The sequence below is a fragment of the Tachypleus tridentatus genome, chromosome 10, assembly GCF_004210375.1.
Source record: "Tachypleus tridentatus isolate NWPU-2018 chromosome 10, ASM421037v1, whole genome shotgun sequence".
NCBI lineage: Eukaryota > Metazoa > Arthropoda > Merostomata > Xiphosura > Limulidae > Tachypleus > Tachypleus tridentatus.
The window spans coordinates 71,942,516-71,957,264 of record NC_134834.1 but is presented as its reverse complement, the minus strand read 5'-3'; the positions used below and the strand labels follow the sequence as shown (position 1 = coordinate 71,957,264).

At 34.1% G+C, this 14,749-nt stretch overlaps 1 protein-coding gene across 1 annotated transcript in view; it reads right to left on the bottom strand.

The window, feature by feature from the left end:
* Positions 1-14,249, bottom strand: part of LOC143229546 (enkurin domain-containing protein 1-like) — a 28,041-nt gene extending 13,792 nt beyond the window's left edge. The window contains exons 1-4 of the mRNA XM_076462030.1: positions 14,104-14,249; positions 5,105-5,241; positions 2,757-2,917; positions 2,283-2,468 (exon numbers count right to left, since the gene is read on the bottom strand). Coding sequence (XP_076318145.1) covers positions 2,283-2,468; positions 2,757-2,917; positions 5,105-5,228 — 471 coding nt within the window. The 5' untranslated portion in view covers positions 5,229-5,241; positions 14,104-14,249. The remainder of the gene's footprint in view (positions 1-2,282; positions 2,469-2,756; positions 2,918-5,104; positions 5,242-14,103) is intronic.
* Positions 14,250-14,749: the final 500 nt, after the last annotated feature.

Sequence of the window (14,749 nt, the reverse complement as noted above, 5' to 3'; positions counted from 1 at the left end):
AGTTGATAAATCAGCAATTGCTGTAATTAAAAGTCTGTTAGGTCTCCTGTAAAAACATTTAGCTGCATGCAATTTTTTATGATTTAGCTAAAAATAGCCCTACTTTAGGCCACAGTTTGACCATGTCACCAGTCATTCAGCCTTTTGAGATTTTTACCATATATTCTTACATCTCTGAATATGATCTACAAATAAAATTCAGAATGGTATTCAACCTACTTTTTGAGTTATAATTTTTTAAAATATCCTCTGACCATACGTTGTTCACTTGAAAAAAAACAACCTTCAATTCAGGTGTGTTACTGTGTGCAAATATATCCATACAATTTTGAAAAATACCTGTCAGAACTTTATGAATCCCAATGAAATATTCTAACCAGTCTTTCACAATGTTAAATAATGAAGTTGTAAGAAACAGGAAAGAATTAATTCATTTCTGAACAAGTTTATTGACATAACTAGTTAGATCACATGGCAATGCAAATGTATTGTGTATGCATTACAGTTATGCAGATATGGCTGAGTTTAAGATTTATAATATAATAAATACAAAGGGTTAATCAGACACAAAAAGTACAGTGCTACAACAGGGTATAACTGAGAAAGATTATAGTCCCACCAAACTGTAATAATCGTGACAATGAAATGTTTCAAAAACTGCTTTGGTGATAAATTAGCCTTAACAACATAAAATAAACATTGCTTTGTTCAGACAGCTTGAATAAATTTCTGAAATTCGAGTTTGATTATGTTGAGATCACTTTGACTTAGAACATAGTGGTTAGAACTACTGCCTTGCATGGTAGGTGCACTTATCAGACAAGGAATATGTTGGAAAGGAATCCAGCTTTTATATTTTTGTGACCTTGCAGGCCACAAGAACAGTTCGTTTCTTGATTTCTTCATAAATCACACCAACACATCGGAATGTTCAAATGATCTATCTTTTGTTTCCCACATACCATTCATGATTGTATATGCATGCCACATATTTCCCTGGCTGATAACTGTCATTGCTATCATCAGATCTATCTGACTGCTGCAGCATCACTTTCACTGTTACTACCAACAGTTACAACTGTGTACACATCATCACCTGATAGCCTTCTCATGTACAATTTGTTGGTAGAGTGGGGAATAAAGCTATGATGTGACCTAATACATGCTACAGTTTTACATTTTTGAGAGTGCTCAAGTAGATCAAACTTTACACAATTTTGCAGGACTGATTCCTGACTGACAAGAAAGAACTGAATGCCCTGAATGTGGTCCTTTGCCCAATGGTACATATCAGAGACACTTAAATTTTGATAATTTATTATTTTTCACAACCTTGATTTTTTTAAAGATCATATTCAGAGATGTAAGAATATATGGTAAAGGCTGATTAGAATATTTCAATGGGATTCATACATTATTTTGAAATTGTGTGGCTATATTTGCACACAGTAACACACCTGAATTGAAGGTTGATTTTTTTTCAAGTAAACAACGTATGGTCACAGGATACTTTAAAAAATTATAACTCAAAAAGTAGGTTGAACACCATCCTGAATTTTTTTTGTAGATCATATTCAGAGATGTAAGAATATATGGTAAAAATCTCAAAAGGCTGAATGGCTGGTGACATGGTCAAACAGTGACCTGAAGTAGGGCTATTTTTAGCTAAATCATAAAAAAGTTGCATGCAACTAAATTTTTTTACAGGAGACCTAATAGACTTAATTACAACAATTGCTGATTTATCAACTGATATGTTATAGGAAATTAGAAAAAAAAATTCAGCTTTGTATCATATTAAGTCTTAGAGCTATGGCTTATTAAATAAACCAATGTTTTATACAATTTTAGGTTTTCAGGTGATTTTACAGCCTTGCTATGAAAATCCTAAGAGAGATAAACTTGGTTTGAGACCATTTTAGAATTCTGCGAGATTAATTCAGTTAGTGTAGCAAATTTCAGTCTTCTTGCAGCTTTAAGCAGCCAAAGTTGCCCAAAAATGAATTTGCAAAAAAAAAAAAACAACTTAAATTTTAGAGGGCTGTAGATCAGAAACTATTAGAGATATTGATCTAATCTTTGGCAATTTTTCATTATATAGGCAGATGAGCACATGTGAATTTTTCAAAGCATTCTGAGGAGGTCACTTGGAAAATTTTCAAAAATCTGAATGATTTGACATGGAATGACCCATATAACTTGTTCTATTTCAGCACAAATAACCTTGATGACTGGATACAAACAATATGTCCTGAGACTATCATTTTTTCTCCATAACTTACAGTTAAGTCTGATGCACTAGATGACTTCCTTAAATGTGACACAGTTATTCCTTGAGTTTTGCTTGCTTTCTTATGAATTTCTTCACAGTTTTTTACTTCAGGTGATTTTAGAAGACTTTCACCTGACTCAGAACTTGTTCGTGTCATGGAACATTCAGTAGAAGGGCTAGCAGCAGCTGATGGAGACTGACAGAAATTAATACAGCATGCAATATTATGAAACTGAATGAAAAATAATACTAAAGCAATTAAAAATCTGAAATATATGGTTTCCAATGAATGTTAGAACTAAACCATCAACTGTTTAGAAATAATAATTCTAATTAACAGTTTACTTCAATTCATTTATTTATACACATAATTAACATGTAGAAATATTTTTTCAATACAATAATTTCCTGAAGTATTAGTTCCCACAAGTTCATAACACAAAAGCCACCATACACACCTGGAATGTACAAAGTTATGAATTACCTTGATGACTGACAAAACCTTTGACTGTACACAACTGTATTTGTTAGATGCTGCTGTAGCCTTAAATGGTTTCCTTACGTCCTGTTCTTTTTTCCTATGTGTGGCTTGAATTGCTCTTAAATGTTTGATATTTTCTTTTGTGAAATCTTTTGGTGGCTGTCCTAAATGAAAAGAAATAAACAGGCTAAAATCATGCAGAAAATTTGTTGTTATTACACCATGAAAAATACTTTTTATTTATAAAGCCACCACTCAAATGAAAAACAGTGAAGCTGCTTTTCCTGAAGTGAAATAAACACATATTTTATTGTATACATGCACACTATTTCTCATTACTTTCTACATGTTCTGTTAGATAGTGTATAAAACTATTTCTAAAGCTTTAAAATCATGTTTAGATTATTCTTTGGTCAAATTTGAAAAAGTATTGTGAACATTTCATGCAACTAGTTAATCTTTTATCAGAGGATAAAGAGTCACTGATAAAACCTTAATTAATTAGCTTGAATATTGCAAAAGAAACAAATTTCATGATCTACATGTTAAAGAACAGGTAGTTAGATAAAACTTAAACAACTTGAAATAATTATTGTGGAAAAAGTATTTCAAACTATTTTATTACATGAATGAATATTAAAAACTACAAGTTGAAGGTATGTACAGAAACATAAAATACTTAAGTAGCAAAATTCAGTTTATCTTTGCAGATTTGAGTACAATAACAAGAAAAACCACATGAACAACCATAAAATATTGAAAATGTGGATTGAAAATTTAAAACAAAAGCATCACCGGATGTAGAAAGTACTTGAAAATTAAACAATACATATAGAATCATGGTTACCAAACAAAGTCAAACAATACATTGGTTAAAATATTTTGTATTATAAATACATAAACTACAAATATTTCATTGTATTTCTGGACAATTAAATAAATCATATAGTGCATGCATGCGTGCGTGTAAAAGAGAGTCCAGTCAAAGCATCTTCAGGAAACATCAAGAAACTTTCAATATGCAGTCTCAACAAGAATCATCCATTTAAATCAGATAATAAAAAGTGGAAGAACCTACTGGTATCATCCATCATTGACCAAAAATACTAAAAATATATTAAACATAATTTAAATCTATGTAACCTAGTCACAGCCATTAAGCACAAACTTAAAAGAATACAAATTGCATATACCATGTCAACAAGTGAACTTCTAAAGTGTTGAAGCAACAAAAAAAAATTAAATCTGTCAAAGAATAAATCTACATCTAAGCTTCCAAAGCTTAGGCCTACCACTTTCTTTTTTTTCAATACTTTAGATTTATCTGATAGTATTTATTATATCATTAGAAACACTAATACAAATGTTTGGGAAATCAGAAGCATTCTGCCCAACCAAAGATTTCCTGATTTAATATATAAAAAATAATAACTAAAGAAGCTCTGATCTCCCAAATATCTATCATCTCCTTTTCTTAAACTATAAAGTTGCTTTTTCTATAAATAAAAAAGTGTTACACACATTTAATACACTACTGAAGAAATAAAATTGTCCAAACTGGAGACGTGTCTGACCTTCCAGAATCTTTAATCTATGACCTCATGCCTTACTGCCCTCAGAATTCAATAAGTAAACAATCTCATATCTAAACCTAATCTATTTCTTTAATGCTTTTAAATATTTTAATTACATCAACTTTGATACATTTCTTTTCAAGAAATACTAATTTAAGTAATTTGAGCTTATCCTCATATGATGAATAACTTGTCCTCAAAATGATTCTAGCAATTCTTTTTTCTGAATCCTTAATAAATTTCTGAAGATAAAAGGACCAACACAGTGACTTAGGAAATGAAAAATCAATGTTGTATTCAATATTCCTACACATACAACCTGTAAATCTGTTAGTTTTATCACTTGCAATACAACAGTGTCTAAGGCTTAAGAGTTGCATCAACAATGCCCTCAAGGCAATTTTCTTTCCTCATCCACATAATTAATAGGATTCCCATCAAAATTACAAGTGCATCGTTTCACAAACAAAAGTAAATGCCATCTGTGATGTGTTTGTCCAGCTAACTAACTAATCCCAGCTACTCTACATAAGATCATATATCAACTGCTGCAAAGTGTAACAATGAATCATTGTATTATAATAAATAATGACTGGTCCAATACCTTGTTAATAACTTACAGAAGATAATAAAAGTATGACAAACTGTATGTGCTGTGCATGGATTACTCAGAATAAAAATGTGTCTTTTCATGAAAATTATAAAAAAAAGAATTAACATTTCTAATGACCTGTTCCATTTTCAAACTAAACCACCACATCTAATTCACAAACTTACTTGGCTTAGGTTGTTTTCGAATGGTTTCATTTTCAATATCCATCAGTATCTGGCTCAATGTAGGTGAAAATATCCTTGAGCGATTATAATAGTCTAGATGCTTTACTTGGTTTTGCTGGGCCATTGCTAATTTTTAACTGTAAAAGAATAATCATATAAAGTAACAATTACATCCAGTAATGAGACCTACAATTCCTTCCATAAGTTAACAACTAAACACAAGCAGCTTACTCTAAACAGTGTTTAACATAACCTACAAACAACAAATGAAAATTTTACTCTTCAAAGCTGTTTTTTTTGCCAACTTTTGGGAAGTAATATTTAAACTCATTCTTTACTTCTCATAAATCATCAATTCCCCTTTAATGTCACTACTGTCAACAGCAATTTATTCCACAAGTCAAACAATATCAGAAAAAATAAACATCAACTGGAGCCTAGACTGTCTTTTTCCATATCTTAATCTTGGGTTCTTTTATCCTGTTACCTTCAAGTTATAACACAAAAATTAGATCTTTATCATTTTACCCTTTGGACAATCTTGTATATTTTAATAAAATTGTTTCCTACCCTTCTTTCTAAAGAGAAAAATGTTAGATTTTAACATATCCTAGTAAGGTAATCTTTCCATCCTTTTAATTATCCTTTTAACCATTTCTTACAAGTCAATATCTTTTCTTAGACAAAAAGACTAAAACTATACATTATAAGGCCTAATTAGTGATTTGTAGAGTTTTTTTTTTTATTGTTGATATGTCTATAAATACATCCTAGCATATTTTTAGATTTATTACTAACACGTGAGCATTTCTTTTATGGCTTGAATGACTTATCCACTATTGTGGTTGGATGTTTGGCATTTATTGGTGCAAGCAACTAGGCTATCTGCACCAAACAACTGGTAAAAAAAAATAAAATTATTAAAATATGTAAAAATAAATCCTGTTAAAACAAAATAAATATCAATTTTTTTAATTAAAAACTTAAATAGAGTTAAAAGGCCAATGGCCCTTAAAAATTCAAAACACAACTGAGGTGGACAATGTCACTACTGCCAATGACACTGTCCAATGTCAATGGTGAACCCATGATAAAAATACATCCCTAATGGTGCCATCACACATGGTCATAATGTCAGCACAACAGTAAAATGTGGGCTACTGTGACTTGAGTGTCACACAAACCACAAGGTGCATCAGACCCAAATAAAAGAAAACAATGAGTTAAAAACTGTGATAAATGTGTAGTCTAGCCAGGACAACTTCTTTCCAGTCTTTATGGAAGGAAGATGGCCAAAGAGCAATAGAAGGTTTGATCTCATAAGCTTGTTATTATATTGCTCACTCAAGTTGACTGCCAACTGGTGCAGAGCCAAACCATGAATACAGGACTGTAGATCATGTCTGGGACATGCAAAACAGTGCTAGCATCAGAGCAGGGAGACTTAGCTGTGATGTTAGTGAGCTCATTCTTGCAAATACCAACATGTCCTAATATCCAGAAAATTGGCTGGTTGGTTGTTTAGCATTTCATGGTGCAAAGCAATGAGGCTATCTGCACCAAACAACCATTAAAAAAAAGTAAAATTATTAAAATTCATAAAAAGAAATCATATTAAAACAAAACAAAGTCCAATTATTGAATTAAAAACTTGAAGAGTGTTTCAAAGGCTGAGGACCCTCAAAAAGCTAAACAATTTGTAAGTAGGACATCATCATCATCACCAATGATACTGTCCAGTATCTGAGGTAAACCTTGGGGCAAAACATGTCTAAAATGGTGCTATCATTGAGAGTCATAACCACAGCATGGGAGTAAAATGTGGACTATTGTTACTTGAGTGTTACACACTGATGCATCAATCCAAGATAAAAGAAAACAATGAGTTAAAAACTATGGCCAAAGAGTAATCTAGATAGGACAACGTTTTTCCAATCCTTACAGAAACAAGATAGCCAAAATCCAATAGAGGATTTTATCTGAAAAAGCTTGTTTTCACATTGCTCACTCCAAGTCGATTTCTAACTGACACAGAGCTGAGCCTTGAATACAGGATCACAGTCCATGTATGGAACAGGCACAGTAGCGATAGTGCCAGAGCATACAGATTTAGCTGTGGTATCAACAAACTCGTTCCTGCAAAAAATAACGTGGCCTGGTATCCAGAAGAACTGGACAGAAGTAGATGTTAAAGTGAAATGGGTAAGTCAGTTTTGAATATTGCCAAAAATAAGGTGAGAACTAATGTGAAGCAATTGCAGGGCCAGTAGAGGGCTAAGCGAGTCAATATAAATAGTATAATTTGAGTACTGCTTAGTTTCTATGTGATCCTGGGAAAGAGAAATGGCATAGAGTTTGGCAGTGAACACAGAAACAGTAGAGGGGATTCTATATGCACAACCATCAAACCACAACAAGCCATGACAGAGCCCACAGAGTCACCTGATTTTGAACCATCCATATAAATGAGAATAGAAAGGTGGTTTGAAAGATGTTCAGCAAATAAAAGACAGTATTTCCTATCAGGAGTGTCTGCTTGTCTCATATGACTCAATGCAAGGTCACACTTGAGGATGGTAGTAAGCCAAAGTGAGATGGGCTGACCAGCAGATACAGCAATGTCATCCAAGGACAGATCCAATTCATCTAACTGCACCTGGATACAAAGGCCAAAAAGAACAATGTCAAATCATCTGTTCTGAAAAAGCATGGTCCACTGAGGAAGGAAAACACAACCCCAGGTATGATGTAGTGGTAAGGATCAAAGTTATGAAGCATACAGTAACAATAGTTACAGACAGTACAGTTAAAGAGGAGGTTCATGAGAATATACACAAACTCTGGACTAGAGAAATGTGGAAAGCCCATGTATAGAGCCAAAGCCACTGATGATGAACAGGGTCCAGCATCATCAAGACCCAGGTCCTGGTAGAGCTACAGACCAGAGGCCCATATTCCAGTTTTGATCAAATGAGAGCAAGATACATCTTCAGCATAGAATATCGATCCACTCCCCCAAGAGGTGGAAGAAAGGAAAAAGAGAATGTTCAGTACACTTGACTCATAGCTGATTTACATATGGTATAAAAGTCAGCTTATGGTAAAGATAAGCCCCAAGAACTTTGCTGCAGGGAAGACAGGAACCACAACTTCACTGACATGGTGTTCATGATTGGGGTGAATAGCCTAATGGTGGTAAAAGTGCATGCAAATGGTTTTATAGAGAGGAAAGCTGAAATCATTTGGTGTGGTCCACTTCAGTAAATGATTGAGGGCAGTATGTAGCTTGCGCTCAATAAACCTTACAATCAACGATTGACAGGAGATGTGGAATTCATCAACATAGAGCCTGTTAGTAACAGGAGTTGTTCAGTGATGCCATTAATCTTCATACTAAAAAGTGTAACATTCAAAACAGCCATAAGGAACTCCAAGTCCCTGTAGAAAAGAATGGAAAAGTGTCAAACCCACACAAGCTTGGAATCACTTGCCAATTAAAAAAAAACTTTAATAGAAATGGACAAATGGTCATTCAACCCATATAAGTGGAGATCTGACAAAATGCTATACCTTTAAATAGTATCATAAGCCTTCTCAAGGTCAAAGAATACTGACACAAGATGTCACTTGAGAAAGGCTTCTCTGCTCAAGGTTTCAAGTGGAATCAGACAGTCCACAGTGAAGAACTTTTGCCAGAACCCACACTGGGTGAGAGAGAGAGAAGGTTGTTTGATTCGAGGAACCAAACAAGACAAGCATTAACCATTCTCTCTAAAGTCTTACAAAGACAGCTCATTAAAACAAATGGATGGTAGTTTGAAGGAATCTTAGGATCTTTCCCAGGCTTAGAAAAAGGAAGGACAATAGCCTGGTGCCGTACATCAGGAAAAATGTTCTTCTGCCATATCTGGTTAAAAACAACTGGAAGAATAACAAGAGAGGCAGGAGAGAGATGGTGCAGCATCTCACAGTGAATACCATCAGGTCTAACCAATATACCGTCAGACTGATGAAGAGCAAGCTTATGTCCCACCAGCAAAAAGGAGCAATTATAGACATAGAGACAATCAGCCTGAAAGGAAAGAGGCAATTGTTCTGCCCGTACCTTGATGGTTAAGAAAGTGGGGTATGAAACAGAAGTGCTAGATGCATGAGAATAGCTTTCCCTGAGAGTATCAGAAATGCTTTAGGCATGAGCAATTTCTTGACCATCACAAAGCAAGATCGAAAGAGGGTCAGAAGTATACTCTCTACTGATCTTTCTAATCTTGTCCCATATGATTTTGGAACTGATGGTAGAAGAGATGCTAGATGTGTATTTTAATCCAAAATTCCTTGAGACTTTGACGTCTGACCTGCTGAGCATGTGCACGGGCCCAATGGAAAGCAATGTGGATTAAAAGTGTGGAATACCTATGAAAGGCATCCAAGGCCCACTTTTGAGCCTTCCATGCTATGTGTCAGGCAAGATTCCACCATGAACAAGGATACTGTGGAAATGTGCCAAAGTTTTAGGAATGCACTTAGCAGCTGCCTAGACAATAATGGTCAGTCAGTGCTGCTATGTAGTTATCTAATTATGGCATACACATGATAGTAGAATGAAGTTCTGAGAGAGCATTAAAAGAGGACCTGTTTGACCTGGTCCAACTTCTATTGAGATACACTGGTCAGGTGGCATCAACCATGGCCAGTCTCACTAAAAGTGATAGGAAAATGATAATTACCTTGTGGATTACTGTCAATCATCCAAGGAAAGTAAGAAAAAAGTGAATGGGAGCAGACAGAGATCAACAGCAGTAAAAGACTAACTAAGTGCATGGAAATAAGCATAAGAACTAGTACTAAAGAGAGAAAGGCTGTGATCTGATAGCATATGCTCTAAGGAATGGCCCCTCACATCTATACCAGCATCACCTCAGTGTGTTCATTAACATGTGAACCAGACAATGACTGAAGAAGGTCGAAATGTTGTTCCATCCTCTACACAGTGCTTTCCCTACCCATACCAGCTGTTTTATGCAAATATGTCTGTTAATATCCTCCAGAATTAAAAACAGAGATGATAACTATTCAATGATGGCATCAAGGTCTGGCTGATCACAGGTCTCTTCAGGAGCCAGAGAGAGACAACAGAGTGATGGTATGACCCATGGAAACACAGATGGCTACAGCCTCCAACTGTGTATTGAGTGGCAAAGACAGGGTGACCACATGCTGATTGACCAGCAGTGCCACCCCTCCAAGCACTCATCCATTGTACATCCTGTCATTTCTCTACAAAGAATACTGTTGAAGGGTGACAGCACTGGCAGGTTTCAGAAACACTTCATGTAAGGAGAAAGACACAGAATGGTAAGAATCAATCAAATCCCTAATGTCATCTATATTTGAATGAAAATTCCTGACAGTTGCACTGTATCAAAGTGGTCATTTTTATTTATGTGGAGGAGAATGAGGTTGGGAGCTCTTCTGTTTTTGACCATGTTTTTTTTTTCCTCTTTTATTGGATGGAGGTCGTTAGACCTCCATGGATCTTGTTCGGGGTCAAGAGACAGGTCTCTATCTATAGACGAAGATTCCAGCAACTGAGGGTGTGAATGAATAATTGTTTTGCATCTCAAGGCTGCAAAAGAATATGGACCTGAGGAAACACTTGAACCCCAAGCCACAACTCATGGTAGAGGAATAGAGTGCATCAGCATATGTCTGAAATAGAGTGGGAGGAGGTCAATAACTTCCAGGCTTCTGGGTAGGAGATATTCTTTATAGTCTTTATGCATTACACCTCTTTCTCCTCCACCCACTTATGGCAAGAACAAGAGTAAAAAGGGTGTGAACCACTATATTTAACACAGTGTGGTTCTAATTTATACTTGTAGGTGTCATGGTTTTTGCCACCAAAATGAGCACATACTAAAGAACTATGACAAGATGTCTTTGAGAAATTGAACAATTGACACTGGAAACATCCAAGAGAATTGGGAATGTATGATTGTACCTTACAGTTAACATAATCTGATTTGACTATGGCAGGAGAACATGGTGATGTAAACATCAATATCAGAATATCAGTAGGTGTCATAATTGTGTCTTTTTAACTGAAGATTTGATGTATCACAGAAACGTCTTGGCTGGAGAGACCAGCGGAGAACTCTGACTCAGGAATGTTCTGTAAATCCCTTTTAACTATAACTCCTCAGGAAGAATTCAAAGTTGTATGAGGAGTAACCTCATAGGTATATCCCCAAATGGCCTTGAATTTCAAGGAGATTGGTATGTTGTGGTAAAAATGTTTTCAGCAAAATGTCTCTGGTGCATAACCACTTTATAGACTTGGGGAAGTCAGCAAGCTGCTCTAATCCCTTTTCAACAAAAATGAAGACATCTGCCCTAAGGACTTCTCTGATAAAGAATGCATAATTATAAACACAGGTACAGAATCTGTGATGGTGACTGCACAACAAAGTTGTTCAAGTGGTCATTCTCTAGTAATCTGGTTTTTTTTTCATTTTTATTTATTTGTTCATGAATTGAAGTATCCATAATAAAGTCAATACATATCAGTGCTCAATGACCCCACCCACCATAATGCCAAACAAGAACATTGCAGCAACACCAAGGTTTTGCGAGCACTACACCTGAACACCAGAATCAGACAGTGTCTACAAAACTCACTGTGAACGTCCAACACAGGTACTCAGTTGACCCTTGCCCAAGTGAACCAGCCGAATGACCCTGGGAGGGCCACCTGTCTACAGGAATTCAAAGCCAAGATGGTGCGTTAGATTTGGAACACTCATCCACCAGGATTCTTTCCACCCCTTCATGATTCACCATGCTCAGCAAATATGTAGGTGGATGTTTGGATCCAGAGGAGGTAAAATGAAAGTGCAGAACCTTCTTTGGGAGGTCCCCTCAACACGTGCAGGAATCCACCTGGAGGGGCTCTACTAATATGCCAATATTTTTTTCTTCACTCATGTTTGTGAGATAGTACCCATTTTTATTAAATATGTGATGCACATTATGATAACCTAAGTGCATTATAAAGTTAAATGGTTATTTGATATTATATAAAGTATAAGCCTATTAATAAAAAAAATCATTACGATGTATGAAGCTCTCATATAAAAAATATAAACAAATAAAGCAAACTGAAAATCAATTTAAAGAATTCTTTAAAAAATAATCACATACTACTCTATCATCAATATTTACTATCTTCAAAGTCATTTCAGCTTTATAGGAAATTTTAACAAAAATTACCTTTACACTGTAGATGAATATAAAAAATATATTATTTTATAATTATCTAGAGTTTACATAAAGTTCATTTTTTTCTTCTATCAAAATGTGTAAATCTCTCTAGTATGCACTACAAAATTTGAAAGACAACAAAAAATTTACAAAATGTTTACTTGTATAATAAATTCTTCAAATCACTTTATCTTAACAATTTTAGTGCAAAAAAAACAATGTATTAAACTAACTAATTCTGCTTGGTTCTATTACATTCAAAATCCTGCATTACAATAATAAAGTACTCTAACCTTGGCATGCAGTTTCATAAAATATGTCAAAGCTCAAAACAGCATAAACATACTACATTCAAGCAAGAAAGCTAAATTGCAACATTTCTGTTAAAGTTGGTATACTACCCAGACATGTAAATGAAGACGGAACAAATAGTCCTTAAAGGAATATCCTGAACCATAATTAATATCCATATTGAAGAAATTCTAGTTAATTGGGATTTTCTTTCTTTCATTACTTAATTAAGGCTACGGGCAATCCCAACCAATTAAACATTATGTATGGCCAGGATCACTCTACCTGATCAAGAGATTTTTTAAGTATATTAGGTAGCAGGATCACTAAGGAAACATTAAAGACATTTATTATTAAAGAAAGTTTAGATTAAATTTGCATCATGGTAAGGAAAGATGGTACAGACAAGTTGATAACTATAGCAACAAAGAGTGTTTAAAAAGATGATTTAAAGCAAAACAACTTTAATATTTTTAAAGTATCAACTTGAAGAGAAACATAGTAGATTCAACAGTTAACTTAGTTGCTATTATTCTACTACCAGGAGCATTAGAAGCAAAATGGACAAGGGTTCTAGTTGCAATGTATATAACTGATAACATAGTTGGATTTTACAGAAAAGTGGCATTAGGAATTATTTTAAAATTTCAGATTATAAATTACAAGTATTAATACTGCCCATTTCAGATGCTGTTAAACAACATATACACTCAAACTAAAAAAATGTAGTTCATTTAAACTAATGTTGCCAGGTTTATGTGGTTAAGATATAAGCAGTGTTCCACATGGTGAACAGTTGATAAATGGTAACAAGATCAAACAAAATGATTGTATTAATTCTGAGCAGATTAACAAAAAAATTGGAAGATTAAAAAACAACAATGCTCCTCAGACAGATAATATTTCCCCAATCATTTTGAAGGAAATTAAAGATCGGATATGTGAGCAACTTACAAAAAAAAAAAAAAAAAAAAAGTAAGTCCTTGAATAAATGGTAGATACCAGAGGGTTGAAAGTTAGGTAATGTAAATCATCTTTTCAAGGGGAGTTATAAAATCCGTCCCAGTAATTATTGACCCTTTAGCTTACATTAGTTGTGGGGAAAATTTTGGAAAGTCATTTAACAAAGCTTAGAATTTTATTGCATAGTCAACATGGCTTCACTAAAGGGAAATCTTGCATTACAAATCTTCTGACGTTATTTGAAAAGAATATCGCTTACGTAGATAAGAGTAAGGATTAATATTAAACTCATTAAACCTAACTAAGAATCAGCCTAAACTTCCATGTTACCAATAGTGTCAACAACTGAATAAATAATAAACTATCACTTACCGATATCAATCACTATGAGATTAAAAATAATAATTTTAAACAAGATTATTTATATAACAATAACAAAAAAGACATAGTCGTCATACAAGGTTATAAACTTAAACATCACATACCTTAAAATGTCCAAGACTGATAATACGTTCAAAAAGATAACTTAAAAACTCAAATTAGAACAGAAGTATCGGAAAACGAAATCTATATTTAAACTTCCAACTAATATCGAAAATTTAATATCACAACCGAGAGTGCGATCTCTCGGTAATCATTGTACATAGGGACGCATTAAAAAATTTTCATTTATTCCCTAAAATTTTTAAATAGTTTTAGAGTATCTAGTTATTAAATAAGTTGATTTTGAAATCACAAAATATTTTACTAGAATTATATACCAAATAATTATACTTAAAACTGCCGTTCTACACTAGAAGTAAAGGATGGTCTGTGAAAAAAATTCCAAATTTCAAATATATTTTTGTTAAAAAAGAACTGTTGATCGTCTAAAACCTTTAGAAACATATATTTTTATAGTGACTGTTTGATATTTAATGCATCATTTATAAGATAAATAATAAAAAAATGCGTTGAATATAGGTTAGCTACAACGCTCACAGCAAGGGTAGTTACAAGACAAGACCAACAATACAAAAATAAGTGATGTGTACGACTGCTGGGGCCCGGCATGGCCAGGTGGGTTAAGGCGTTCGACTCGTAATCTGAGGGTCGCGGGTTCGAATCCCGGTAGCACCAAACATGCTCGCC